The sequence below is a fragment of the Pygocentrus nattereri genome, unplaced genomic scaffold (assembly GCF_015220715.1).
Source record: "Pygocentrus nattereri isolate fPygNat1 unplaced genomic scaffold, fPygNat1.pri scaffold_74_arrow_ctg1, whole genome shotgun sequence".
Lineage (NCBI taxonomy): Eukaryota > Metazoa > Chordata > Actinopteri > Characiformes > Serrasalmidae > Pygocentrus > Pygocentrus nattereri.
Genome location: NW_023618305.1, coordinates 220,001 through 247,355, shown reverse-complemented (window position 1 = coordinate 247,355; position 27,355 = coordinate 220,001). Strand labels below are relative to the sequence as shown.

Below are 27,355 nucleotides of genomic sequence, written 5' to 3'. Positions count from 1 at the left end.
AGAGGGCAAGGACTACATCTGTGATGCTTGTAGTAGAGATTAAACTACAAGTAGAAGTAGAAAAAATGCAGTAACAGCTGTAAAATACACTGTAAATAGTGTAAATATAGTGTGAATATTGAGAATATTTAAGTAGCTAATTTAAAAATGTATCAGAATTTAAATTACATTTTTATGTTCTTTTGGATATTTGTAGTGGGAGATGTTATATTTTGTTTGCATTAAGTAGTAGCAATTTTTTTTTATTTGTCAGGGGGTTTTACATACAAATATATATAGTATATATAGCAAGTTTTCTCCTGAGGTATTTTGTTTCTCTGTCCCCAGAAACACACACACACACACACACAGTGGTGTGAAAAAGTGTGTGCCCCTTCCTGATTTCTTTTGCATGTTTGTCACACTTAAACGTTTCAGATCACCAAGATAACGCAAATAAACACAAAATGCAATTCATAAATGAAGGTCTTTATTGTTCTTCTAATTTTAACGAAACAGTTGTATCTAGTGCAATTTGAAATGAAATACATGAAGTGTTTAAAGCTATTATGGTTTAGAAATGCTCAGCTTGTGACAGGCTCCTTTACTAAACATTTTGTTGATGTCACACCAGAGAACAAATTTTACAGCCAATGGGTGAAAAATTAGGTATACAAGTATGTAATTTTATGTGGATATACAAAAAAATTCCAACTTAAATTTGAGCTGTCAAACTAATTTTTATCTGCACTGATGATAATTTCCTTTTTTTCTGTGGCACCTATCTTTTGTAATTCTAGATTTCTACATGTTCCTGTTAATTGAATTCCTGGGCACCAAAACAGTGGCACTGGTGCCCAAAAGCTGGGGAAAGCATGATGTCAGAATTCTTAAATCATGCAATAAGCTATTCCAAGTAAGTATTTTTCGTTAAAACTGAGGCTGGCTTTACACTTGGAAAGTTTCACACAACTAGATGTAGGTCGCAAGTTGCATTAAGCATAATTTCTATGCAACTTGACAGTTACTCACTCAGTCAGTCACTCATCATCTAAGCTGCTTATTCTTCAGGGTTGTGGTGAAGTTGGCAGTTACACAAACCCAAATAAAATACACCAGTACACTGAAGTATTTTACTAGTTGCCAAGATTAGTAGCTACTTAGTTTTCTCGCTAATTAAAATTCCATGCAACATGTTGCTTACCTTTGTATCTTCAGTTGTATTGCCTTGCATCATTTTTTTTTCCAAGTATCACTGTTATATTTAAAGTATGAGAGCAGTCCTTATATGTTGCATATTCTAGATTATACCAGCCAAAACGATTGTGATAACCGCAAGCTATTGCTGTGGCTGAGTTTCAGAATGGTTTTAAGTGAGTTGTGTGAGGCTTTACATTTATTTACAACACAAGAGGGGGAGTGTGTGTGATGGCAAAAAACATCACAGCTGCTGGTCATGGGCTGCACAAGCTGAAGACGAAAGAACAGTTTTGCATTCTCATAGAAATGGAAACAAATATCAAATATAAAGTATTCAACTAAGCTGTATAATTTTGTATCATGTTTTGTCCACCAACCAGAGAGAAAAAATAGGATCTTTTTAAATTGTCATCTTTATCCTTGTACAGCACTGTGTAAAAGCACCTAACCAGTTTGTTTAAACATTTATCTGGGCATTAAGTGAGTGTTTGCCAGTAAACACCAGATAACGTTAGAATAAAATTAAACAATAAAACATTGTATTAAGACGTTACAAGAAAAAATCTTGTGAGCTACTTCAAATAACTCAGGTTTTGTTTCTTCTGCTCTCCAGCCATTGCATAGATTTGTTTCAGTTCCATCAACATTACTTGCATTAATTTAAGATCGTTATTTAGAAGCAAGACAGCAGCTAAGAAAACCCCTGACTCAAGAGGAGGAGATTAGAGGCAGGAGAAAACATAAACCAGTGTTTGAATGTTCCTATTTACCAGTTGTATGATATTGCTCTTCATTCAGTAGAAGCAGTTATTGTATTAATAAGAGATTATTCAGATCAACATTTATATTTAATAGATTTCTTTAATATTCTTCTCCCACACTGTCATTTTTATTTATTTATTCATTTTTGGAGACACGGACAATGACAGCGAGGAGGAAGTGTTACCAAAAAAGAGAGCCAAAAGTTCACAGAAAGCACTCCAATCCTTTCATCTCCTGTCATACCCCCTCCTCCAAGCACATCATTTATTCATTTTTCTTCAGATTTCCCCTCCTCTTTTTAAAAGTGTTCAAATGTGAGTTGTCACTTTGTATGAGTTGTAACTTTATGTAAACCCCTGCGCCACACTGTGAAACTTTGTGCTCTTCTAGAGGTTCCAACTAGAAGTCATTCAGCTCCAATACCCAGGCAGCCCCCTACTGCAAGGCTGTACAAACCTGTCTGGAAGGGGGCGGGGTCATGAACAGAGAGTATTCCCTGCTCTGGTGAGTATTACTCTTATTGATCTATATGTGCTTATATTGGATTATTTGAACTGTTCTTGAAGCTTCAATGAGCATAAACTTGAAGAATTTTTTGAATCACTAGGGCTGTTTACTCCAAGTAAATAAATCATAGAGGTTTGGATATCAGTGATGATTGTCATAAGGTCATAAATGAAATAAAAATGTAAAGTTTCATTTTAAACAACTTGTTTACTAGTAAATGTAATACTATATTCCCTATACTATAAAATAGTAAAGCGTCTTAGAATCTTAAAGAGAAGAAATTATAATAATAAATGTTTTAATATCATACAAAGTCATTATGTATTGATAAAGTTAACAACTTGGAGGCTAAATATTTGGGTGTTATTTGGTAAATGCCTCTGAGGGCCCTCATTAAAAATGATATGCCCATGTTATTTATATTTTTGAGTTGTCACAAGACTCCTAAATGTAAATGTGTTTAATCTACAAAACTGTATTCAACATAGTTTCTAGTTTATATAACCCTGGAACTACCGCCGTTAAAATGTGAATTCTTTATTCAAGTATAGCGGGACTGCAAAAGTGGGCTTTACACTGGTAACTTATTTGCTGTAGCTGAATGGCAGGAGCATTATTAAGCAATAGAGCACAAGAGGGAGTGTGTGTGATGGCAAAAACATCACAGCTGCTGGTCATGGGCTGCACAAGCTGAAGACGAAAGAACAGTTTTGCATTCTCATAGAAATGGAAACAAAATTTATAAAGTCAAGTAAAATCTATTTACTAGTCAAAAAACTTAAACAACAAAAACATACATGTTGTTTACAGTAAATATGCTACAAGAAAGTTTCAAATATAAAGTATTCAACTAAGCTGTATAATTTTGTATCATGTTTTGTCCACCAACCAGAGAGAAAAAATAGGATCTTTTTAAATTGTCATCTTTATCCTTGTACAGCACTGTGTAAAAGCACCTAACCAGTTTGTTTAAACATTTATCTGGGCATTAAGTGAGTGTTTGCCAGTAAACACCAGATAACGTTAGAATAAAATTAAACAATAAAAAATTGTATTAAGACGTTACAAGAAAAAAATCTTGTGAGCTACTTCAAATAACTCAGGTTTTGTTTCTTCTGCTCTCCAGCCATTGCATAGATTTGTTTCAGTTCCATCAACATTACTTGCATTAATTTAATGGATTCTATCGTGTCTCTATCCTATTTATCAGTTGTTTTGCAATTCTCTATTGTTCTGCAATTCTTTGTCCTATCTATTGTTCCGCAGTTGTGTACATATCTATCTCTATCTATCTGTTGTTCTGCCGTTCTCTATCTATCTGTTTGTAGCAAGGCATGTGTTACCCCAGGCTCAAGGAGGACGCTGGAGGCAGGATTCCTGGTAGTAGCAGCCATTTCTTTATTTCCACACAAAATAAACAACGGAAACACAACCAACACTAAGCTGGCCACTTTTCAGTGGCTCAAGCTGGCTAGACTTTTGAGTCTATTCCTTGAGCTTTTCAGCTCTCCACACTGTCTCCTACTGCTTCTTGTCCCTCTCTCTCTCTCTCTCTCTCTCTCTCTCGCTCTGTTCCATCTCAGCTCTTTTTAAAGGTGCTCACCAGAGCCGAGAGGGAACGAGTACCTAGCTAGCTGGCAGCTCAGCTCGTCGGAGCTCGGGACTCACTCCTTGCTCTGGTGTCTCTCATGGCTGGCACCAGCGTCCTCGTCGTCCTCCCGCCATCACTCTTGTGCCTCGCGTCCGTCGGTGGAGCTCGGGCTTTGCGCTCTGCCCCCTCCACACTCGCGGCTCTCTCCCCGGTGTCCTTGCTGAGGTTCGTCGCCGCTGAGCGTTTGGGCCCCGCCTTCCTCTCGGCCGTCGTCGCCGGGGCCTGCCGCACTATTGTTCTGCGATTTTCTGTCTGTCTGTCTATCCTACAGCCAGCCAAAACGATTGTGATAACCGCAAGCTATTGCTGTGGCTGAGCTTCAGAATGGTTTTAAGTGAGTTGTGTGAGATCTACAGAAATGATTCTTACATATTTGGAAAGCAGTCACCCCAAGCTTTACAGCAATAGTATTTGTGTTCATATATCTTTATAACTAAAGATTTAACAGGGGTTGCCATTCTAACCAATTTAGGCGGAATAAATTCTGAACCTGGCAAAAGTTGGCTAATTTGACCTAAAATATCTCAGTCTGTGAGTATGTTACAGAAATGATTCTTACATATTTGGAAGGTACTCATCACAAGCTTTCCAATGGTACTAAATATGTGCATATATCTGGGTATTGCATTTTGAGAAGCTGGGAACTTCAACCAATGTGTTGCTCATCCTGGATTCTCAATCTGTAAAACCCAGAATCAACTTGACATTTTGATCTAAAATCTCTCAGCCTGTGAGTATGTTACAGAAATGATTCTTACATATTTGGAAAGCAGTCACCCCAAGCTTTACAGCAATAGTATTTGTGTTCATATATCTTTATAACTAAAGATTTAACAGGGGTTGCCATTCTAACCAATTTAGATGGAAAAAATTCTGAACCTGGCAAAAGTTGGCTAATTTGACCTACAATCTCTCAGCCTGTGAGTATGTTACAGAAATAATTCTTACATATTTGGAAAGTACTCTTCACAAGCTTTCCAGTGATACTAAATATGTGCATATATCTGGATATTGCACGTTGAGAAACTGGGAACGTCAACCAATGTGTTGCTCCTCCCGGATTCTCAATCTGTAAAACCCAGAATCAACTTGACATTTTGATCTAAAATCTCTCAGCCTGTGAGTATGTTACAGAAATGATTCTTACATATTTGGAAAGCAGTCACTCCAAGCTTTACAGCAATAGTATTTGTGTTCATATATCTTTATAACTAAAGATTTAACAGGGGTTGCCATTCTAACCAATTTAGACGGAAAAAATTCTGAACCTGGCAAAAGTTGGCTAATTTGACCTACAATCTCTCAGCCTGTGAGTATGTTACAGAAATGATTCTTACATATTTGGAAAGCAATCACCCCAAGCTTTACAGCAATAGTATTTGTGTTCATATATCTTTATAACTAAAGATTTAACAGGGGTTGCCATTCTAACCAATTTAGGCGGAATAAATTCTGAACCTGGCAAAAGTTGGCTAATTTGACCTACAATCTCTCAGCCTGTGAGTATGTTACAGAAATGATTCTTACATATTTGGAAAGTACTCACTCCATCATTTACAGCAATAGTATATGTGTTCATATATCTTTATAACTAAAGATTTAACAGGGGTTGCCATTCTAACCAATTTAGGCGGAATAAATTCTGAACCTGGCAAAAGTTGGCTAATTTGACCTACAATCTCTCAGCCTGTGAGTATGTTACAGAAATAATTCTTACATATTTGGAAAGTACTCTTCACAAGCTTTCCAGTGATACTAAATATGTGCATATATCTGGGTATTGCACGTTGAGAAGCTGGGAACGTCAACCAATGTGTTGCTCCTCCCGGATTCTCAATCTGTAAAACCCAGAATCAACTTGACATTTTGATCTAAAATCTCTCAGCCTGTGAGTATGTTACAGAAATGATTCTTACATATTTGGAAAGCAGTCACTCCAAGCTTTACAGCAATAGTATTTGTGTTCATATATCTTTATAACTAAAGATTTAACAGGGGTTGCCATTCTAACCAATTTAGACTGGAAAAAATTCTGAACCTGGCAAAAGTTGGCTAATTTGACCTACAATCTCTCAGCCTGTGAGTATGTTACAGAAATGATTCTTACATATTTGGAAAGCAATCACCCCAAGCTTTACAGCAATAGTATTTGTGTTCATATATCTTTATAACTAAAGATTTAACAGGGGTTGCCATTCTAACCAATTTAGGCGGAATAAATTCTGAACCTGGCAAAAGTTGGCTAATTTGACCTACAATCTCTCAGCCTGTGAGTATGTTACAGAAATGATTCTTACATATTTGGAAAGTACTCACTCCATCATTTACAGCAATAGTATATGTGTTCATATATCTTTATAACTAAAGATTTAACAGGGGTTGCCATTCTAACCAATTTAGGCGGAAAAAATTCTGAACCTGGCAAAAGTTGGCTAATTTGACCTACAATCTCTCAGCCTGTGAGTATGTTACAGAAATAATTCTTACATATTTGGAAAGTACTCTTCACAAGCTTTCCAGTGATACTAAATATGTGCATATATCTGGATATTGCACGTTGAGAAGCTGGGAACGTCAACCAATGTGTTGCTCCTCCCGGATTCTCAATCTGTAAAACCCAGAATCAACTTGACATTTTGATCTAAAATCTCTCAGCCTGTGAGTATGTTACAGAAATGATTCTTACATATTTGGAAAGCAGTCACTCCAAGCTTTACAGCAATAGTATTTGTGTTCATATATCTTTATAACTAAAGATTTAACAGGGGTTGCCATTCTAACCAATTTAGACGGAAAAAATTCTGAACCTGGCAAAAGTTGGCTAATTTGACCTACAATCTCTCAGCCTGTGAGTATGTTACAGAAATGATTCTTACATATTTGGAAAGTACTCACTCCATCATTTACAGCAATAGTATATGTGTTCATATATCTTTATAACTAAAGATTTAACAGGGGTTGCCATTCTAACCAATTTAGGCGGAATAAATTCTGAACCTGGCAAAAGTTGGCTAATTTGACCTACAATCTCTCAGCCTGTGAGTAAAATACAGAAATAATTCTTACATATTTGGAAAGTACTCTTCACAAGCTTTCCAGTGATACTAAATATGTGCATATATCTGGGTATTGCACGTTGAGAAGCTGGGAACGTCAACCAATGTGTTGCTCCTCCCGGATTCTCAATCTGTAAAACCCAGAATCAACTTGACATTTTGATCTAAAATCTCTCAGCCTGTGAGTATGTTACAGAAATGATTCTTACATATTTGGAAAGCAGTCACTCCAAGCTTTACAGCAATAGTATTTGTGTTCATATATCTTTATAACTAAAGATTTAACAGGGGTTGCCATTCTAACCAATTTAGACGGAAAAAATTCTGAACCTGGCAAAAGTTGGCTAATTTGACCTACAATCTCTCAGCCTGTGAGTATGTTACAGAAATGATTCTTACATATTTGGAAAGCAATCACCCCAAGCTTTACAGCAATAGTATTTGTGTTCATATATCTTTATAACTAAAGATTTAACAGGGGTTGCCATTCTAACCAATTTAGGCGGAATAAATTCTGAACCTGGCAAAAGTTGGCTAATTTGACCTACAATCTCTCAGCCTGTGAGTATGTTACAGAAATGATTCTTACATATTTGGAAAGTACTCACTCCATCATTTACAGCAATAGTATATGTGTTCATATATCTTTATAACTAAAGATTTAACAGGGGTTGCCATTCTAACCAATTTAGGCGGAATAAATTCTGAACCTGGCAAAAGTTGGCTAATTTGACCTACAATCTCTCAGCCTGTGAGTAAAATACAGAAATAATTCTTACATATTTGGAAAGTACTCTTCACAAGCTTTCCAGTGATACTAAATATGTGCATATATCTGGGTATTGCACGTTGAGAAGCTGGGAACGTCAACCAATGTGTTGCTCCTCCCGGATTCTCAATCTGTAAAACCCAGAATCAACTTGACATTTTGATCTAAAATCTCTCAGCCTGTGAGTATGTTACAGAAATGATTCTTACATATTTGGAAAGCAGTCACTCCAAGCTTTACAGCAATAGTATTTGTGTTCATATATCTTTATAACTAAAGATTTAACAGGGGTTGCCATTCTAACCAATTTAGACGGAAAAAATTCTGAACCTGGCAAAAGTTGGCTAATTTGACCTACAATCTCTCAGCCTGTGAGTATGTTACAGAAATGATTCTTACATATTTGGAAAGCAATCACCCCAAGCTTTACAGCAATAGTATTTGTGTTCATATATCTTTATAACTAAAGATTTAACAGGGGTTGCCATTCTAACCAATTTAGGCGGAATAAATTCTGAACCTGGCAAAAGTTGGCTAATTTGACCTACAATCTCTCAGCCTGTGAGTATGTTACAGAAATGATTCTTACATATTTGGAAAGTACTCACTCCATCATTTACAGCAATAGTATATGTGTTCATATATCTTTATAACTAAAGATTTAACAGGGGTTGCCATTCTAACCAATTTAGGCGGAATAAATTCTGAACCTGGCAAAAGTTGGCTAATTTGACCTAAAATATCTCAGTCTGTGAGTATGTTACAGAAATGATTCTTACATATTTGGAAAGTACTCACTCCACGATTTACAGCAATAGTATATGTGTTCATATATCTTTATAACTAAAGATTTAACAGGGGTTGCCATTCTAACCAATTTAGGCGGAATAAATTCTGAACCTGGCAAAAGTTGGCTAATTTGACCTACAATCTCTCAGCCTGTGAGTAAAATACAGAAATAATTCTTACATATTTGGAAAGTACTCTTCACAGGCTTTCCAATGGTACTAAATATGTGCATATAGCTGGGTATTGCATGTTGAGAAGCTGGGAACTTCAACCAATGTGTTGCTCCTCCTGGATTCTCTATCTGTAAAACCTAGAATCAATTTGATTTGATTTGAGTCTTTTGTTCTAAACCTGTGAATTGCTCCCAGCTTGTGAATAGGCTCAATGGTGCTGCAATAGGCCCGTTGTTAGACTATGCTCATTAATGCTAAAATATCTATTGTCTTTCTCTTTTTGTCTGTTTTTATCTAACAGGCAAGCTAACAGTAGGACCTTTCTCCTTTGTCCTATGTGCAAGAAGACTAATTGGAGCATTCCAGTTCCTCTCAGGTGATCATGCATGAAGAATTCCTCAGAAGCTGACATTCTGGCTGTGGTGGAATCTGCCAAGAGAGCTGCCAGCAATTTGATGCGTACTGGCCGTGTCTGGGAATACTCTCTCCTCAGCAGGATCATGAAGAGCCCTGACCCTATTGGCAGGTATGATGCTGACCATGGTTACTTTTAAGTTACCTTAAAGTATTTTTTTTCTTATTTAAGTATAAGAAAGCTAAATGTAAATATGTGTTTTATTCCTTGAGGATGATCGAGGAGCTGCAGAGCAGAGGAAATGCTGTGGTTGGCATCCCAACTAAAGAACCAGCTCCTGCTGTTCCAGCTGTTCCAGATACTAAATATGTGCATATATCTGGGGGTTACACATTGAGAAACTGGGTACTTCAACCATGGGGTCGCTCCTCCCGGATTCTCAATCCAACTTGACATTTTGACCTAAAATCTATCAGCATGTGAGTATGGTACAGGATTCATAAAGATTTAACAGGGGTTGCCATTCTAACCAATTTAGGCTGAACAAATTCTGAACCTGGCAAAGACTGGCTAATTTGACCTAAAATCTCTCAGCCTGTGAGTATTCTTACATATTTGGAAAATATTCATCACAAGCTTTCCAAAGTTACTAAATATGTGTATATATCTGGGTGTTACACATTGAGAAGCTGGGAACACCCATCCTGGGGTTGCTCCTCCCTCTTGTCACCTCATTGGCCCCACTGGACCACAGCCATCATCCAACCAGGTGATAGCCCAGTCAAGTGGGGGGCGTGTACTTTTTGTTTACAGTAGCATATAAGCAGCTGGTTTGAGCTTCCCAAACCACCTCTGATCCTTGTCTTGCCAAGATCAGCGACCTACTTGACCTTCTTGACCTTCTCTGCTCCAGTGACCAGCAATCTTCTCGACTGAGATGGCTTCTTCTGCTGCTTCTTCTTCTGCTGCTGCTTCTGCTGAGTAAGTACAAGTTTGTCTTTAATTTACTGTAGTAAACTCTATGGCCACTTTGACTTGGCTACAAGGAAAATGCTATGGGAACCAACAAAGCATGTTAATTTGATGTTTATACTTGTTTTTGGATTACTTTTTACTTTGGATTACTTTTTTGGATTACTAACTCAACAATTCTATGTAAATTTAGCTTTACAGGGATAATAAATATGTAAAGATAGCTGCTGATTTTTAAGAATAAATACATTGATAACAGTACAGGTCTATGGATGTTACACAGTCAGAGGCTGGGAAATATCCACCATATGGTTGATCTCCCAGCTTGAGAGAATTTTCTGTACATTTTGACTGAAAATATCTCAGCTTCTTTGCTAGCTACAGTATATTCACAAAGATTTTTTTAAATGTTTTAATTTTCTTCTTTAAAATATTTCCATGAGTCATGTGTTCTAAACCTGTGAATTGCTCCCAGCGTGTGAATGGGCTTAATGATGCTGTAATAGGCCCGTTGTTAGACTATGCTCATTAATGCTAAAATATCTGTCTTTCTGTTTTTATCTAACAGGCAACCTCGCAGTAGGAACTTTCTCCTGTGTCCTATTTGCAAGAAGACTCATTGGAGCCTTCCAGTTCACCTCAGACGATCCTGCATGAGGACCTCGTCAGAAGCTGACATTCTGGCTGTGGTGGAATCTGCCAAGAGAGCTGTCAGCAATCTGTTGCGCACTGGTCGTGTCTGGGAGTACTCTCTCCTCAGCAGGATCATGCAGAGCCCTGATACTATTGGCAGGTAAGATGCTGACCAAAGTTACCATAAAGTATATATTTTTTCTTATTTTAGTATAAGAAAGCTAAATGTTAATGTGTTTTAATCCTCGCAGGATGATCGAGGAGCTGGAGAGCAGAGGAAACGCTGTGGTTGGCATCCCAACTGAAGCCCCGACTGCTGCTGTTCCAGCTGTTCCTGATGTTCCTGTCGAGGCTCCGGCTGAGTCCAGCTCAGAAAGCTCTGGGGAACTCTATCAGTGGTGAGTGTTTACGTTCCTTGATTTCTTTCATTCCTTTTAGATTTTTGGAAGGTCACTGTGTTTCTTGTGAAGTGCAAAAAGTTTAATACTTGTTTTTGCTTTTTGTTTTTTTTTTTCAGCCCTGATACAACCAAGCAGGGAACTTCCCTTAGGGAGAGGATGGCAAGTTTGGGCTACTACAAGAAGCACTCGCTAGACCATGATCTCCTTGTCAGCTTCGCAAAGTTTCTACAGTTTGACATGTCGAACGAAAACTTCAAACAGGAGGTAAGAAAATTGGTATTGCAAATATATTAGTCATTACATAATTATAACACATTAGTCCATCTATTTCATCTAAACATCAACAAGTTTTAAGGTAAATTTCTTATGTTCTTCTGTTTTCCAGGTGGAGAATGTTGCAAGGTTCCTGTACTTCATGGACCCTCAGCAGGCCAGTCTCCTGTTTGTGCGACAGCATGAGAAGTCCCGAGAGTATTTCCTCAAGCTCTCAGAGGCCGGACTCAGCAAGCAGACGGTACAGAATTACATCAAGAGTGTTAAAAGGTGAGCAGTGTACTCCTGATGTGTATATACTATGCTATATATAAATATACTGCTAAATTTGAATCATAGGGACTGATTTTTCCTTTATTCTTTCCTTCCTTAAGGTTCTTGAAGTTCCACACGGGCAGCACTGACCTGTGCTTCACGGACAGAGTTCTGCACGAGGACTGCAAGAACTACATCTCATTCCTGGACAACATCCAGATGGCAACTTCAAAACAAGTCAGCAAGGAGACGACCAGGAAGAGGTCAGTATCTTTATTGAATATTAAAATAATGAACTGGACCCACAATGTAATTTTAACAATAAATGTATTGATAATAGGTTATAACAATGCTTCACTTTATCTTCACAGATTCGACACCTTCCAGGAGGGTGTTCTCTCTTCAACGCAGGTCACTGCCGTGCTGGCCGCTGCCAAGAAAGACTTCCTGGCTGTCATTGGGAAGCTGCATGCGGGAGAGTGCTCTCCAGGCCATCAGCTGACCCTGACAGAGTTGCAGCTGGTCCTCTATTACCTAGAGGCCATTGTGATTCTGGAGCATGCCCAGCGGCCTGGAGTTGTTGAGCACATGACTGTAAGTTATACCTAGTTATAAGTCTTATTTTTTTATTTCTTTCTGATTTCAGTATTTGAATCATTCACTCAGTTTAACAAATGAATCATTTGTTTGTGTGCTGTAGGTCACGGAATGGATCAGCCGAAGGAGAGATGACACTCGTCCTGGTTTCGTTGTGGTTTCCACTCAGGTGGCCACCTTTGTTCTTACCCAGGAACAGGAGATGGTAAGATGCTTAATCTTTGATATAGTTATGTTATAAATGGCATTAGGTTTTAGATATGTGCTGTGATAATGCTAGATTTTAATTGTATGTTTTGTTTTTGTGTTTTCTTTTCACAGTGGTTCGATCTCTACTTCTCGGAGGTGCGCCCAGTCATGCTGGGAAAAAAGAGGAAGCGCGTTGAGGATGACGATGAGACTGATGAGAGGTTCTTCATTTCCTCCACTGGCAAAGCCATCTACAACGCCTCCAATGACCTGGAGCGGCTGCACAAGAAGTAAGTTGAACTAAAATAACTCCAGCTCTGCAGTCTCTTCAGTTTTTTATTTTATATAATGAAAATAATGTATGAGTACTAAGCAATATATTGTCTTTTTCAGATATCAGGTGCCGAAGGTGACCAGCCAGATGGCCAGACGGGCATATGAGACAGCAACGAAGGAGCTGTCCGATGTCCAAAAGACGAAGGTGGCCGGCTACCTCACCCACTCTACGGCCACAGCAGAGAAGCACTACCGGATGAAGGAGATAGGCTCAGCGGTAGATGCTTTCCTGATCCTGAGGAATCTCCGGGGTGATTCAGAGTAAGTATTTGTTCATGTTTTCACTAGTATGGTCCAGCATGGTTACATTTAAACAATTCATATATTTTTTTTCTGTTTCCTGTACTCATCATTTATCTCATTTCCTCTACTTGCAGTAGTGACCAGAGCGACACACCCAGGGGTTCCTCGGCATACCTGACCGACCAAGCTGCTTATGACAAGTTGCTCCGGTCATATCCAGTGACGTTGGACGGGGTGCCACCCAACCGCTCTCAGCGAAAATCCCTGGCAGGGGAGTATGAACGCTACTGCTATGACCGCTGGCGTAGCGAACAGCTCGAGCGTCGGGTGCAGCATGTTCTTGGTGAGTCTTTAAGAATTAATCTCTTATCATAGTCTTAGTCTAATCTCTAATTACTACCTTGAATACACATCATATTTGTTATGTCTGAACCTATTGACTAATGTCTTTTTGTTTTTTTGCTTTCTTCACAGAGCACTTTGCCCGTAGACTGCCCTCTGAGTCCAGAGTCAAGGCCTGGATTGAGAAGCAAGGGTGGTCTGCAAACCTTCCAGATGCTGCATCCATCGTTCAGCAGTGGAAGCCATCTGGGGGCATCGATGTTGCAATGGACAGTGTTGTGCTGCAGAAGTTTACAAAATGTAAAATAGCTGTAAAATGACTGTATTTGCATTGTACTCATCCCAACTTCTGGTTCCTGTCACCACCACTGTGTCTGGGGGCTAAGGACACACTAACATGGTGATGTGACAGACATATATCTTGGGCTGGTTTAAGCTTCTGAAGGGCGGGTTTTAGACTGACTTTGGGCTGGATATTTTTCTAGGACCTGGCAACCCTGCTGAGCGGAGCTGCGTTGTTCAGAGGCTTCACGAAGCTGGGAACGTTGTCGAATTCATACCGTAAGTCGCCCGCGCTTAGTAAAAAGCTCGGTCGCGCTGTCTGCACTAAAGGTTCAAGCGCGCGCATAAACCGCGTTTTACGGTAACAGCTCGCGCTTTCAGTACAGATGTTTAAAATAGGAGAAAACATCTGGTCTTCCAGCCTAATAAAGACAACTAAAGCAAGTCTAATACACACATGTCCCAGAAATAAGACGCACGTGGAGCAGAGAAACACGTGAGAAATGAGCATATGAGCTGTTATTAGACAGTCTGTACAGCGCGTATTCGGCTCTGTACAGACCACAACTTGAAGTCCCATGAAACAGGCGAATCAGAGTGCAGACCACCGTATTCCTGAAGACCCCTCTCTCTGGAGTGATAGTACAGTAGTCATGTGCATTAATGACATGTTGGGTTGTAGATGTTCATTTGGTAACAAGTTTGCTTTTTCATATTCTACACAGAGAATAAATGAAAGGCAACACAGCAGCTATTCTCCGTTTGGCTGCCCCAAAATCATGTGACCTCATAGAAATGAGGGTTTAAAGATAAAGATTTGGTACGCTCTGTCTTTTTCAGAATATCTATCTTTCTGCTCCTTTTTATTCAACTTAATGCCGTCATTTTATCATTCATTTAGACCTATAAAATCTACTGCAGCTGGAGGTTCGGGCTTCCCTGTGTTGAAGCGCTACTACTGGGCTGCTGATGCTAGAATTCTTACCTGCTGGCAGAGGTGAGCTCCGGGTCACATATATCTAAAAACATTTTCAGCAAGCTCATTTGTAAGTAGTTCTTTGAGGATTTAAAATCCAATTAAGAATTTATTTTCTACTGCCAGTTTCCATTTACACCCCAATAGCTGATATATATTATATATATATATATTTTTTTTTTCTTCTTTTTTAAATCCTATCCCAACTAGACAATGTTTTCTCAACATGGAGAGAGATTTGACTAAAGTACATTATGGTCATCTATATAAATGATAGTTTTGCTTCCTTTGCTCAACTTAAAACAAAATTCAATCCTTCTCATTCATATATTTTTTTAAATATTTGTAACATAGACATTATGTCCAAAAAATATACCATAACTAAGCTGATGCAACATACTATATATGAGCTATTCCTATCTAATCCTGACTCCAGACATTTAGCTTCTCGCTATCTATCTATAGCAAAGAGGGGAAAGTGAACTCTATATTTTACTCAGTTTAGTTTTGGAGAAATAAAACCTGTATAATATCTTAAAACTGAATAAGCCGTTATCTGGAGTTTACGTAGCATTGATGAATTCAGGAAAAACTCTCCTCCCACTTTTCATCAGACAGTGTTTCATCAAGCTCTGTAGCCCATTTTTCCTTCAGATTGTTGGAATCAGAAACGAAGCGAGAAGCTAAATGTTTTTTTGGAATTTCAAGAAGAACGACTCCGATTTGAGGGAGTGAAATCTATAGAGGGAGAGACGTGGGGTGACTGGTGCTGGAGTTAGTTAAACCCTAAAGGGGAAATGGTTGCGATGTTGAGTCATTCACAGGGGTTTGGGGTGAAATGCCCTACGATTGTGGAACCAGACGTCTGAAGAACTCGGTGCCTCTGAAAACTCCCTCTTAGAAAGTTATTATATGAAATGGTTACTTGCATATATACTGCCTGATGCCTGAAATTTATTTTATGGTAGCTTTGTGATCAAATTTTAACTTGCTTTTTTTTTTACGTCATGAATGCCGGAGGGGTTCATGCAGGACAAAATAGTCTCCAAAGAAACCCCCCCCCCCCCCCCCCTATCACCATTACACAAAAGCACTTGTAGGTTCACTGGTGGTTTCAGATAGTAAATAAAATGGCTGTATTTGTGATGTACTCATGGTGACCCCTGATTCTAGAATAGAATAATATATAATGCATTTTATTCTAGGTTCTAGGTATAGAATTTATTTGATTATTTATTATTGTATAAATATACTCAGCTCACCCTGAAAAATATGATTTCATAATGATTTAGCCTAATATATATTTATAAGTTTACTTTGCATACTCTTTCAGTGTTTTCATCTTGTATTTATGCTAAGCTTCACACAGCGCTTTGAAACATCATGATCATGAATGACCTCACTTGTAACATTAAAAAAAAGGCGACATTGAATACTGATCTATTAGTCAATCTGTCTATATGTCTATATCGAAATTTTAGCATCTTTTTCGTACCATCATCTTACATGTGGTTTCATTTATATATATATTTTATTAATATAAATATAACGTGTGTGTGTGTGTGTATAAGATAAGTAATGTTTCTATCTTGGGGGAGTTATTATGCTCTAACATATTCATTATCTGTCCGTCATTATTCGGGTATCGTTCAGATGGATGCAGATGGACCCAATGGAATTGCTCATTTTCATAAGCAATAAAAATGTAATACATATTTATATATTAAATATGTATAATATTCTCATGAAGACATTATTTGTTTTGTGTTAAAATATTGAGATGGAAAGCACGAGTCATTGTTTTTTGTTACCTCGGTTTGTGTTTGAATATTTTGCCGTATGTAAGCTATAGCCTGTTGACATTGAGCCCCCCAACAAGTCAGACCAAATTTGCACCTCGTTTCTAAGTACCATCAAGTTTTATTTTAAAATACATGATTTATTGGTGTCAGAATGTGCAGTGCATGACAGATTTCCACAGTTAACAAAACCGAATTCTCAGTCACAATAAAAAATTGATTATGGTTTTGTTTTACAGTTTGCTGAATGCATCCTGAGAGATGAGGCTGTTTCCTTTATCTCAAGTGTGTGGAGGACATAAGAAGGGAAATAGCCGCTTTGCTCCTTCAGATAACTGGTAAGGGAACCTCTAGGCCTACTAGTTTACATTACATTTACATTACATTACATTACATTAACGGCATTTGGCTGACGCTCTTATCCAGAGCGACTTAAAATTTGATCATTTTACACAATTGGCCTGACTGCATGTCTTTTGGACTGTGGGAGGAAACCGGAGAACCCGGAGGAAACCCACGCAGACACGGGGAGAACATGCAAACTCCACACAGAACCCAGGACCTCCTTGCTGTGAGGCGACAGCGCTACCCACCACGCCACCGTGCCGCCAAGTAGAAAGCAAGTTTAAACTAGAAGCAAGCAGTAATAATTGAAACAAGAATCTGAAAGTTTAATACTTTTGTTATTCTGAGTTTGACTAAACTCCCCTTTTTATCAACATTTATTACTTTATCATAAATTTGTATTGTTTCATTTACAGTCCAGTTCAGTTCTGACAGATTATTATACGTTAGTTAGATTTAAAACCGACAATGGTGATGAATATATCTGTATTCAAACATTTAGATTGGCTGTAAGCATTGTCCGCAGTGATTTCATTACAGCTGTGTTAAAAAGACTCCAGAGGGCAAGGACTACATCTGTGATGCTTGTAGTAGAGATTAAACTACAAGTAGAAGTAGAAAAAATGCAGTAACAGCTGTAAAATACACTGTAAATAGTGTAAATATAGTGTGAATATTGAGAATATTTAAGTAGCTAATTTAAAAATGTATCAGAATTTAAATTACATTTTTATGTTCTTTTGGATATTTGTAGTGGGAGATGTTATATTTTGTTTGCATTAAGTAGTAGCAATTTTTTTTTATTTGTCAGGGGGTTTTACATACAAATATATATAGTATATATAGCAAGTTTTCTCCTGAGGTATTTTGTTTCTCTGTCCCCAGAAACACACACACACACACACACAGTGGTGTGAAAAAGTGTGTGCCCCTTCCTGATTTCTTTTGCATGTTTGTCACACTTAAACGTTTCAGATCACCAAGATAACGCAAATAAACACAAAATGCAATTCATAAATGAAGGTCTTTATTGTTCTTCTAATTTTAACGAAACAGTTGTATCTAGTGCAATTTGAAATGAAATACATGAAGTGTTTAAAGCTATTATGGTTTAGAAATGCTCAGCTTGTGACAGGCTCCTTTACTAAACATTTTGTTGATGTCACACCAGAGAACAAATTTTACAGCCAATGGGTGAAAAATTAGGTATACAAGTATGTAATTTTATGTGGATATACAAAAAAATTCCAACTTAAATTTGAGCTGTCAAACTAATTTTTATCTGCACTGATGATAATTTCCTTTTTTTCTGTGGCACCTATCTTTTGTAATTCTAGATTTCTACATGTTCCTGTTAATTGAATTCCTGGGCACCAAAACAGTGGCACTGGTGCCCAAAAGCTGGGGAAAGCATGATGTCAGAATTCTTAAATCATGCAATAAGCTATTCCAAGTAAGTATTTTTCGTTAAAACTGAGGCTGGCTTTACACTTGGAAAGTTTCACACAACTAGATGTAGGTCGCAAGTTGCATTAAGCATAATTTCTATGCAACTTGACAGTTACTCACTCAGTCAGTCACTCATCATCTAAGCTGCTTATTCTTCAGGGTTGTGGTGAAGTTGGCAGTTACACAAACCCAAATAAAATACACCAGTACACTGAAGTATTTTACTAGTTGCCAAGATTAGTAGCTACTTAGTTTTCTCGCTAATTAAAATTCCATGCAACATGTTGCTTACCTTTGTATCTTCAGTTGTATTGCCTTGCATCATTTTTTTTTCCAAGTATCACTGTTATATTTAAAGTATGAGAGCAGTCCTTATATGTTGCATATTCTAGATTATACCAGCCAAAACGATTGTGATAACCGCAAGCTATTGCTGTGGCTGAGTTTCAGAATGGTTTTAAGTGAGTTGTGTGAGGCTTTACATTTATTTACAACACAAGAGGGGGAGTGTGTGTGATGGCAAAAACATCACAGCTGCTGGTCATGGGCTGCACAAGCTGAAGACGAAAGAACAGTTTTGCATTCTCATAGAAATGGAAACAAAATTTATAAAGTCAAGTAAAATCTATTTACTAGTCAAAAAACTTAAACAACAAAAACATACATGTTGTTTACAGTAAATATGCTACAAGAAAGTTTCAAATATAAAGTATTCAACTAAGCTGTATAATTTTGTATCATGTTTTGTCCACCAACCAGAGAGAAAAAATAGGATCTTTTTAAATTGTCATCTTTATCCTTGTACAGCACTGTGTAAAAGCACCTAACCAGTTTGTTTAAACATTTATCTGGGCATTAAGTGAGTGTTTGCCAGTAAACACCAGATAACGTTAGAATAAAATTAAACAATAAAAAATTGTATTAAGACGTTACAAGAAAAAAATCTTGTGAGCTACTTCAAATAACTCAGGTTTTGTTTCTTCTGCTCTCCAGCCATTGCATAGATTTGTTTCAGTTCCATCAACATTACTTGCATTAATTTAATGGATTCTATCGTGTCTCTATCCTATTTATCAGTTGTTTTGCAATTCTCTATTGTTCTGCAATTCTTTGTCCTATCTATTGTTCCGCAGTTGTGTACATATCTATCTCTATCTATCTGTTGTTCTGCCGTTCTCTATCTATCTGTTTGTAGCAAGGCATGTGTTACCCCAGGCTCAAGGAGGACGCTGGAGGCAGGATTCCTGGTAGTAGCAGCCATTTCTTTATTTCCACACAAAATAAACAACGGAAACACAACCAACACTAAGCTGGCCACTTTTCAGTGGCTCAAGCTGGCTAGACTTTTGAGTCTATTCCTTGAGCTTTTCAGCTCTCCACACTGTCTCCTACTGCTGCTTGTCCCTCTCTCTCTCTCTCTCTCTCTCGCTCTGTTCCATCTCAGCTCTTTTTAAAGGTGCTCACCAGAGCCGAGAGGGAACGAGTACCTAGCTAGCTGGCAGCTCAGCTCGGGGGAGCTCGGGACTCACTCCTTGCTCTGGTGTCTCTCATGGCTGGCACCAGCGTCCTCGTCGTCCTCCCGCCATCACTCTTGTGCCTCGCGTCCGTCGGTGGAGCTCGGGCTTTGCGCTCTGCCCCCTCCACACTCGCGGCTCTCTCCCCGGTGTCCTTGCTGAGGTTCGTCGCCGCTGAGCGTTTGGGCCCCGCCTTCCTCTCGGCCGTCGTCGCCGGGGCCTGCCGCACTATTGTTCTGCGATTTTTTTGTCTGTCTGTCTGTCTATCCTACAGCCAGCCAAAACGATTGTGATAACCGCAAGCTATTGCTGTGGCTGAGCTTCAGAATGGTTTTAAGTGAGTTGTGTGAGGCTTTACATTATGCAACACAAGTGTCACAAGTTTTGTTTAAGTTTCAACCAATCAAATCCTTTTGAAAATTTCATTGTATAAATCCAGCCTAGCGAAAATGCAATTGATTTAGGGGGCGGTAGCTTTCCAAGAGTAGTATGCACTCACAGAAACACAAATGTTGTTCACATGAATGCCATTCAGCAAATATACTTTTAGCAAAAATATCCCTTTATTATTTAACGTTTGATAGCTTATTTTATTTATTAATCAATCATTAACGAATAATTCATCCTGCCCCTCTAATTTGTTTGTGTTTGATCTAAAGCTATCTGATTTAAAGCCAAACTGTACCCCCCCCCAGATCGGTATTTAGAAGCAAGACAGCAGCTAAGAAAACCCCTGACTCAAGAGGAGGAGATTAGAGGCAGGAGAAAACATAAACCAGTGTTTGAATGTTCCTATTTACCAGTTGTATGATATTGCTCTTCATTCAGTAGAAGCAGTTATTGTATTAATAAGAGATTATTCAGATCAACATTTATATTTAATAGATTTCTTTAATATTCTTCTCCCACACTGTCATTTTTATTTATTTATTCATTTTTGGAGACACGGACAATGACAGCGAGGAGGAAGTGTTACCAAAAAAGAGAGCCAAAATGTTCACAGAAAGCACTCCAATCCTTTCATCTCCTGTCATACCCCCTCCTCCAAGCACATCATTTATTCATTTTTCTTCAGATTTCCCCTCCTCTTTTTAAAAGTGTTCAAATGTGAGTTGTCACTTTGTATGAGTTGTAACTTTATGTAAACCCCTGCGCCACACTGTGAAACTTTGTGCTCTTCTAGAGGTTCCAACTAGAAGTCATTCAGCTCCAATACCCAGGCAGCCCCCTACTGCAAGGCTGTACAAACCTGTCTGGAAGGGGGCGGGGTCATGAACAGAGAGTATTCCCTGCTCTGGTGAGTATTACTCTTATTGATCTATATGTGCTTATATTGGATTATTTGAACTGTTCTTGAAGCTTCAATGAGCATAAACTTGAAGAATTTTTTGAATCACTAGGGCTGTTTACTCCAAGTAAATAAATCATAGAGGTTTGGATATCAGTGATGATTGTCATAAGGTCATAAATGAAATAAAAATGTAAAGTTTCATTTTAAACAACTTGTTTACTAGTAAATGTAATACTATATTCCCTATACTATAAAATAGTAAAGCGTCTTAGAATCTTAAAGAGAAGAAATTATAATAATAAATGTTTTAATATCATACAAAGTCATTATGTATTGATAAAGTTAACAACTTGGAGGCTAAATATTTGGGTGTTATTTGGTAAATGCCTCTGAGGGCCCTCATTAAAAATGATATGCCCATGTTATTTATATTTTTGAGTTGTCACAAGACTCCTAAATGTAAATGTGTTTAATCTACAAAACTGTATTCAACATAGTTTCTAGTTTATATAACCCTGGAACTACCGCCGTTAAAATGTGAATTCTTTATTCAAGTATAGCGGGACTGCAAAAGTGGGCTTTACACTGGCAACTTATTTGCTGTAGCTGAATGGCAGGAGCATTATTAAGCAATAGAGCACAAGAGGGAGTGTGTGTGATGGCAAAAACATCACAGCTGCTGGTCATGGGCTGCACAAGCTGAAGACGAAAGAACAGTTTTGCATTCTCATAGAAATGGAAACAAAATTTATAAAGTCAAGTAAAATCTATTTACTAGTCAAAAAACTTAAACAACAAAAACATACATGTTGTTTACAGTAAATATGCTACAAGAAAGTTTCAAATATAAAGTATTCAACTAAGCTGTATAATTTTGTATCATGTTTTGTCCACCAACCAGAGAGAAAAAATAGGATCTTTTTAAATTGTCATCTTTATCCTTGTACAGCACTGTGTAAAAGCACCTAACCAGTTTGTTTAAACATTTATCTGGGCATTAAGTGAGTGTTTGCCAGTAAACACCAGATAACGTTAGAATAAAATTAAACAATAAAAAATTGTATTAAGACGTTACAAGAAAAAAATCTTGTGAGCTACTTCAAATAACTCAGGTTTTGTTTCTTCTGCTCTCCAGCCATTGCATAGATTTGTTTCAGTTCCATCAACATTACTTGCATTAATTTAATGGATTCTATCGTGTCTCTATCCTATTTATCAGTTGTTTTGCAATTCTCTATTGTTCTGCAATTCTTTGTCCTATCTATTGTTCCGCAGTTGTGTACATATCTATCTCTATCTATCTGTTGTTCTGCCGTTCTCTATCTATCTGTTTGTAGCAAGGCATGTGTTACCCCAGGCTCAAGGAGGACGCTGGAGGCAGGATTCCTGGTAGTAGCAGCCATTTCTTTATTTCCACACAAAATAAACAACGGAAACACAACCAACACTAAGCTGGCCACTTTTCAGTGGCTCAAGCTGGCTAGACTTTTGAGTCTATTCCTTGAGCTTTTCAGCTCTCCACACTGTCTCCTACTGCTGCTTGTCCCTCTCTCTCTCTCTCTCTCTCTCGCTCTGTTCCATCTCAGCTCTTTTTAAAGGTGCTCACCAGAGCCGAGAGGGAACGAGTACCTAGCTAGCTGGCAGCTCAGCTCGGCGGAGCTCGGGACTCACTCCTTGCTCTGGTGTCTCTCATGGCTGGCACCAGCGTCCTCGTCGTCCTCCCGCCATCACTCTTGTGCCTCGCGTCCGTCGGTGGAGCTCGGGCTTTGCGCTCTGCCCCCTCCACACTCGCGGCTCTCTCCCCGGTGTCCTTGCTGAGGTTCGTCGCCGCTGAGCGTTTGGGCCCCGCCTTCCTCTCGGCCGTCGTCGCCGGGGCCTGCCGCACTATTGTTCTGCGATTTTTTGTCTGTCTGTCTATCCTACAGCCAGCCAAAACGATTGTGATAACCGCAAGCTATTGCTGTGGCTGAGCTTCAGAATGGTTTTAAGTGAGTTGTGTGAGGCTTTACATTATGCAACACAAGTGTCACAAGTTTTGTTTAAGTTTCAACCAATCAAATCCTTTTGAAAATTTCATTGTATAAATCCAGCCTAGCGAAAATGCAATTGATTTAGGGGGCGGTAGCTTTCCAAGAGTAGTATGCACTCACAGAAACACAAATGTTGTTCACATGAATGCCATTCAGCAAATATACTTTTAGCAAAAATATCCCTTTATTATTTAACGTTTGATAGCTTATTTTATTTATTAATCAATCATTAACGAATAATTCATCCTGCCCCTCTAATTTGTTTGTGTTTGATCTAAAGCTATCTGATTTAAAGCCAAACTGTACCCCCCCCCAGATCGGTATTTAGAAGCAAGACAGCAGCTAAGAAAACCCCTGACTCAAGAGGAGGAGATTAGAGGCAGGAGAAAACATAAACCAGTGTTTGAATGTTCCTATTTACCAGTTGTATGATATTGCTCTTCATTCAGTAGAAGCAGTTATTGTATTAATAAGAGATTATTCAGATCAACATTTATATTTAATAGATTTCTTTAATATTCTTCTCCCACACTGTCATTTTTATTTATTTATTCATTTTTGGAGACACGGACAATGACAGCGAGGAGGAAGTGTTACCAAAAAAGAGAGCCAAAAGTTCACAGAAAGCACTCCAATCCTTTCATCTCCTGTCATACCCCCTCCTCCAAGCACATCATTTATTCATTTTTCTTCAGATTTCCCCTCCTCTTTTTAAAAGTGTTCAAATGTGAGTTGTCACTTTGTATGAGTTGTAACTTTATGTAAACCCCTGCGCCACACTGTGAAACTTTGTGCTCTTCTAGAGGTTCCAACTAGAAGTCATTCAGCTCCAATACCCAGGCAGCCCCCTACTGCAAGGCTGTACAAACCTGTCTGGAAGGGGGCGGGGTCAGGATCAGAGAGTATTCCCTGCTCTGGTGAGTATTACTCTTATTGATCTATATGTGCTTATATTGGATTATTTGAACTGTTCTTGAAGCTTCAATGAGCATAAACTTGAAGAATTTTTTGAATCACTAGGGCTGTTTACTCCAAGTAAATAAATCATAGAGGTTTGGATATCAGTGATGATTGTCATAAGGTCATAAATGAAATAAAAATGTAAAGTTTCATTTTAAACAACTTGTTTACTAGTAAATGTAATACTATATTCCCTATACTATAAAATAGTAAAGCGTCTTAGAATCTTAAAGAGAAGAAATTATAATAATAAATGTTTTAATATCATACAAAGTCATTATGTATTGATAAAGTTAACAACTTGGAGGCTAAATATTTGGGTGTTATTTGGTAAATGCCTCTGAGGGCCCTCATTAAAAATGATATGCCCATGTTATTTATATTTTTGAGTTGTCACAAGACTCCTAAATGTAAATGTGTTTAATCTACAAAACTGTATTCAACATAGTTTCTAGTTTATATAACCCTGGAACTACCGCCGTTAAAATGTGAATTCTTTATTCAAGTATAGCGGGACTGCAAAAGTGGGCTTTACACTGGCAACTTATTTGCTGTAGCTGAATGGCAGGAGCATTATTAAGCAATAGAGCACAAGAGGGAGTGTGTGTGATGGCAAAAACATCACAGCTGCTGGTCATGGGCTGCACAAGCTGAAGACGAAAGAACAGTTTTGCATTCTCATAGAAATGGAAACAAAATTTATAAAGTCAAGTAAAATCTATTTACTAGTCAAAAAACTTAAACAACAAAAACATACATGTTGTTTACAGTAAATATGCTACAAGAAAGTTTCAAATATAAAGTATTCAACTAAGCTGTATAATTTTGTATCATGTTTTGTCCACCAACCAGAGAGAAAAAATAGGATCTTTTTAAATTGTCATCTTTATCCTTGTACAGCACTGTGTAAAAGCACCTAACCAGTTTGTTTAAACATTTATCTGGGCATTAAGTGAGTGTTTGCCAGTAAACACCAGATAACGTTAGAATAAAATTAAACAATAAAAAATTGTATTAAGACGTTACAAGAAAAAAATCTTGTGAGCTACTTCAAATAACTCAGGTTTTGTTTCTTCTGCTCTCCAGCCATTGCATAGATTTGTTTCAGTTCCATCAACATTACTTGCATTAATTTAATGGATTCTATCGTGTCTCTATCCTATTTATCAGTTGTTTTGCAATTCTCTATTGTTCTGCAATTCTTTGTCCTATCTATTGTTCCGCAGTTGTGTACATATCTATCTCTATCTATCTGTTGTTCTGCCGTTCTCTATCTATCTGTTTGTAGCAAGGCATGTGTTACCCCAGGCTCAAGGAGGACGCTGGAGGCAGGATTCCTGGTAGTAGCAGCCATTTCTTTATTTCCACACAAAATAAACAACGGAAACACAACCAACACTAAGCTGGCCACTTTTCAGTGGCTCAAGCTGGCTAGACTTTTGAGTCTATTCCTTGAGCTTTTCAGCTCTCCACACTGTCTCCTACTGCTTCTTGTCCCTCTCTCTCTCTCTCTCTCTCTCTCTCTCTCTCTCTCGCTCTGTTCCATCTCAGCTCTTTTTAAAGGTGCTCACCAGAGCCGAGAGGGAACGAGTACCTAGCTAGCTGGCAGCTCAGCTCGGCGGAGCTCGGGACTCACTCCTTGCTCTGGTGTCTCTCATGGCTGGCACCAGCGTCCTCGTCGTCCTCCCGCCATCACTCTTGTGCCTCGCGTCCGTCGGTGGAGCTCGGGCTTTGCGCTCTGCCCCCTCCACACTCGCGGCTCTCTCCCCGGTGTCCTTGCTGAGGTTCGTCGCCGCTGAGCGTTTGGGCCCCGCCTTCCTCTCGGCCGTCGTCGCCGGGGCCTGCCGCACTATTGTTCTGCGATTTTTTGTCTGTCTGTCTATCCTACAGCCAGCCAAAACGATTGTGATAACCGCAAGCTATTGCTGTGGCTGAGCTTCAGAATGGTTTTAAGTGAGTTGTGTGAGGCTTTACATTATGCAACACAAGTGTCACAAGTTTTGTTTAAGTTTCAACCAATCAAATCCTTTTGAAAATTTCATTGTATAAATCCAGCCTAGCGAAAATGCAATTGATTTAGGGGGCGGTAGCTTTCCAAGAGTAGTATGCACTCACAGAAACACAAATGTTGTTCACATGAATGCCATTCAGCAAATATACTTTTAGCAAAAATATCCCTTTATTATTTAACGTTTGATAGCTTATTTTATTTATTAATCAATCATTAACGAATAATTCATCCTGCCCCTCTAATTTGTTTGTGTTTGATCTAAAGCTATCTGATTTAAAGCCAAACTGTACCCCCCCCCAGATCGTTATTAAATAGTACTGATACTGAGATTTGCAGCCTTTCAGAATGCGGTTCAGAAATGGCCTCACCTTCCAGAATTTATCACATTCTCTGAGATCCTCTGGAACATCATCAATATGTGTGATCGCCTCAGTCTGAACAATCTGTCACGTGTGAACTTTTCAGTGATGGCAGGGAATTTTAAGGTTTTAGACCAGTACATCCTGATTGCAGGATAAGGTACGCAAGACATCAAAATACAGGCACCAAAAAAAAATGATACATTTCATCAGTTGATGTGTTGAGTGGGGCCCCATTTCTAGCCAGTGATGTAGCATTAGAACAATCTGCTATCATTTTCATTAAATCTTTATCAATATACTGTTCTATGTAGTCCAGTGGGGTCCAGTTCTCTCTGTTCTGCACAGTTTCCTCCTCATGCTCAAACTGGGCTTGATTTGGTGTTAGTGGAGAGGCCCTCCATTGCATCCCACGTCCTTCCTTGGACTGTTCTTGATGGCTTGGTCCTGGTGTTGTCTCTTCAGGGACATTGTTTGAGATATCAGCCTGCTCTTGCTGTGTTCGAGAATGACGTCTAGGAGTGCGTGATCTGGCAATGTCACGATCTGAACGATATCCTTCATATTCATCACGGTGACGTTTACGTCCCCTGATAAGCTGAGAGGTCTGTGGAATGGGGTCATCACACCCACTGCTGTCCTCCTCACTGCTGCTTGGCTCTTGTTGGGGGGGGGTTGATATTCAGTATCCCCAACAAGGTCATCAGTGTCTGACAAATCTTCCACCTCTGAGTTGTCTCCACTAATTAACTCCAGTAACTCGAGTGCTTGTGACAGAGAATAACGCTCTGGAAAAAATAAAACATCATGAGGAAAAAAATCTAATAGAAAAAAATATGTAGATTTATTTATGAAAC

General features: G+C 38.6%; 2 protein-coding genes across 14 annotated transcripts in view; both read left to right on the top strand.

Annotated features, from left to right (window-relative positions):
• LOC119263026 overlaps positions 1 to 27,355 on the top strand; it is a gene marked incomplete at its 5' end in the record, with an annotated part of 159,720 nt that overhangs the window by 31,658 nt on the left and 100,707 nt on the right. Inside the window, 3 exons of the mRNA XM_037536664.1 lie at positions 2,332 to 2,445; positions 21,031 to 21,144; positions 23,972 to 24,085. Coding sequence (XP_037392561.1) covers positions 2,332 to 2,445; positions 21,031 to 21,144; positions 23,972 to 24,085 — 342 coding nt within the window. The remainder of the gene's footprint in view (positions 1 to 2,331; positions 2,446 to 21,030; positions 21,145 to 23,971; positions 24,086 to 27,355) is intronic.
• Positions 779 to 20,807, top strand: LOC119263021. Of its 13 annotated transcripts, XM_037536636.1 has the most exons (20): positions 2,452 to 3,828; positions 4,032 to 4,433; positions 9,188 to 9,412; positions 9,514 to 9,720; positions 9,931 to 10,010; positions 10,119 to 10,222; positions 10,782 to 11,006; positions 11,098 to 11,244; positions 11,364 to 11,511; positions 11,633 to 11,790; positions 11,895 to 12,038; positions 12,147 to 12,369; positions 12,476 to 12,577; positions 12,694 to 12,851; positions 12,955 to 13,158; positions 13,275 to 13,483; positions 13,615 to 14,043; positions 14,666 to 14,761; positions 16,779 to 16,877; positions 18,222 to 20,807. In XM_037536636.1, the coding sequence occupies exons 6-17, from the start codon at positions 10,179 to 10,181 to the stop codon at positions 13,800 to 13,802; spliced, it is 1,950 nt and encodes a 649-aa protein (XP_037392533.1). In that variant the 5' UTR covers positions 2,452 to 3,828; positions 4,032 to 4,433; positions 9,188 to 9,412; positions 9,514 to 9,720; positions 9,931 to 10,010; positions 10,119 to 10,178; the 3' UTR covers positions 13,803 to 14,043; positions 14,666 to 14,761; positions 16,779 to 16,877; positions 18,222 to 20,807. The 13 variants fall into 13 exon arrangements, with proteins under 13 accessions (XP_037392526.1, XP_037392533.1, XP_037392530.1 ...); XM_037536629.1 differs by adding an exon at positions 779 to 895 and having other exon boundaries at positions 3,777 to 3,828; positions 9,514 to 10,222; XM_037536633.1 differs by lacking the exon at positions 9,931 to 10,010 and having other exon boundaries at positions 10,155 to 10,222.

Coding starts and splice junctions, on each gene's coding strand:
- LOC119263021 (XM_037536629.1), top strand. CDS start 10,179: ATGGCTTCTTCTGCTGCTTCTTCTTCTGCTGCTGCTTCTGCTGA. Junction 12,039..12,146: donor AAGGAGACGACCAGGAAGAG/GTCAGTATCTTT, acceptor TTATCTTCACAG/ATTCGACACCTTCCAGGAGG. Junction 12,578..12,693: donor TTACCCAGGAACAGGAGATG/GTAAGATGCTTA, acceptor TTCTTTTCACAG/TGGTTCGATCTCTACTTCTC.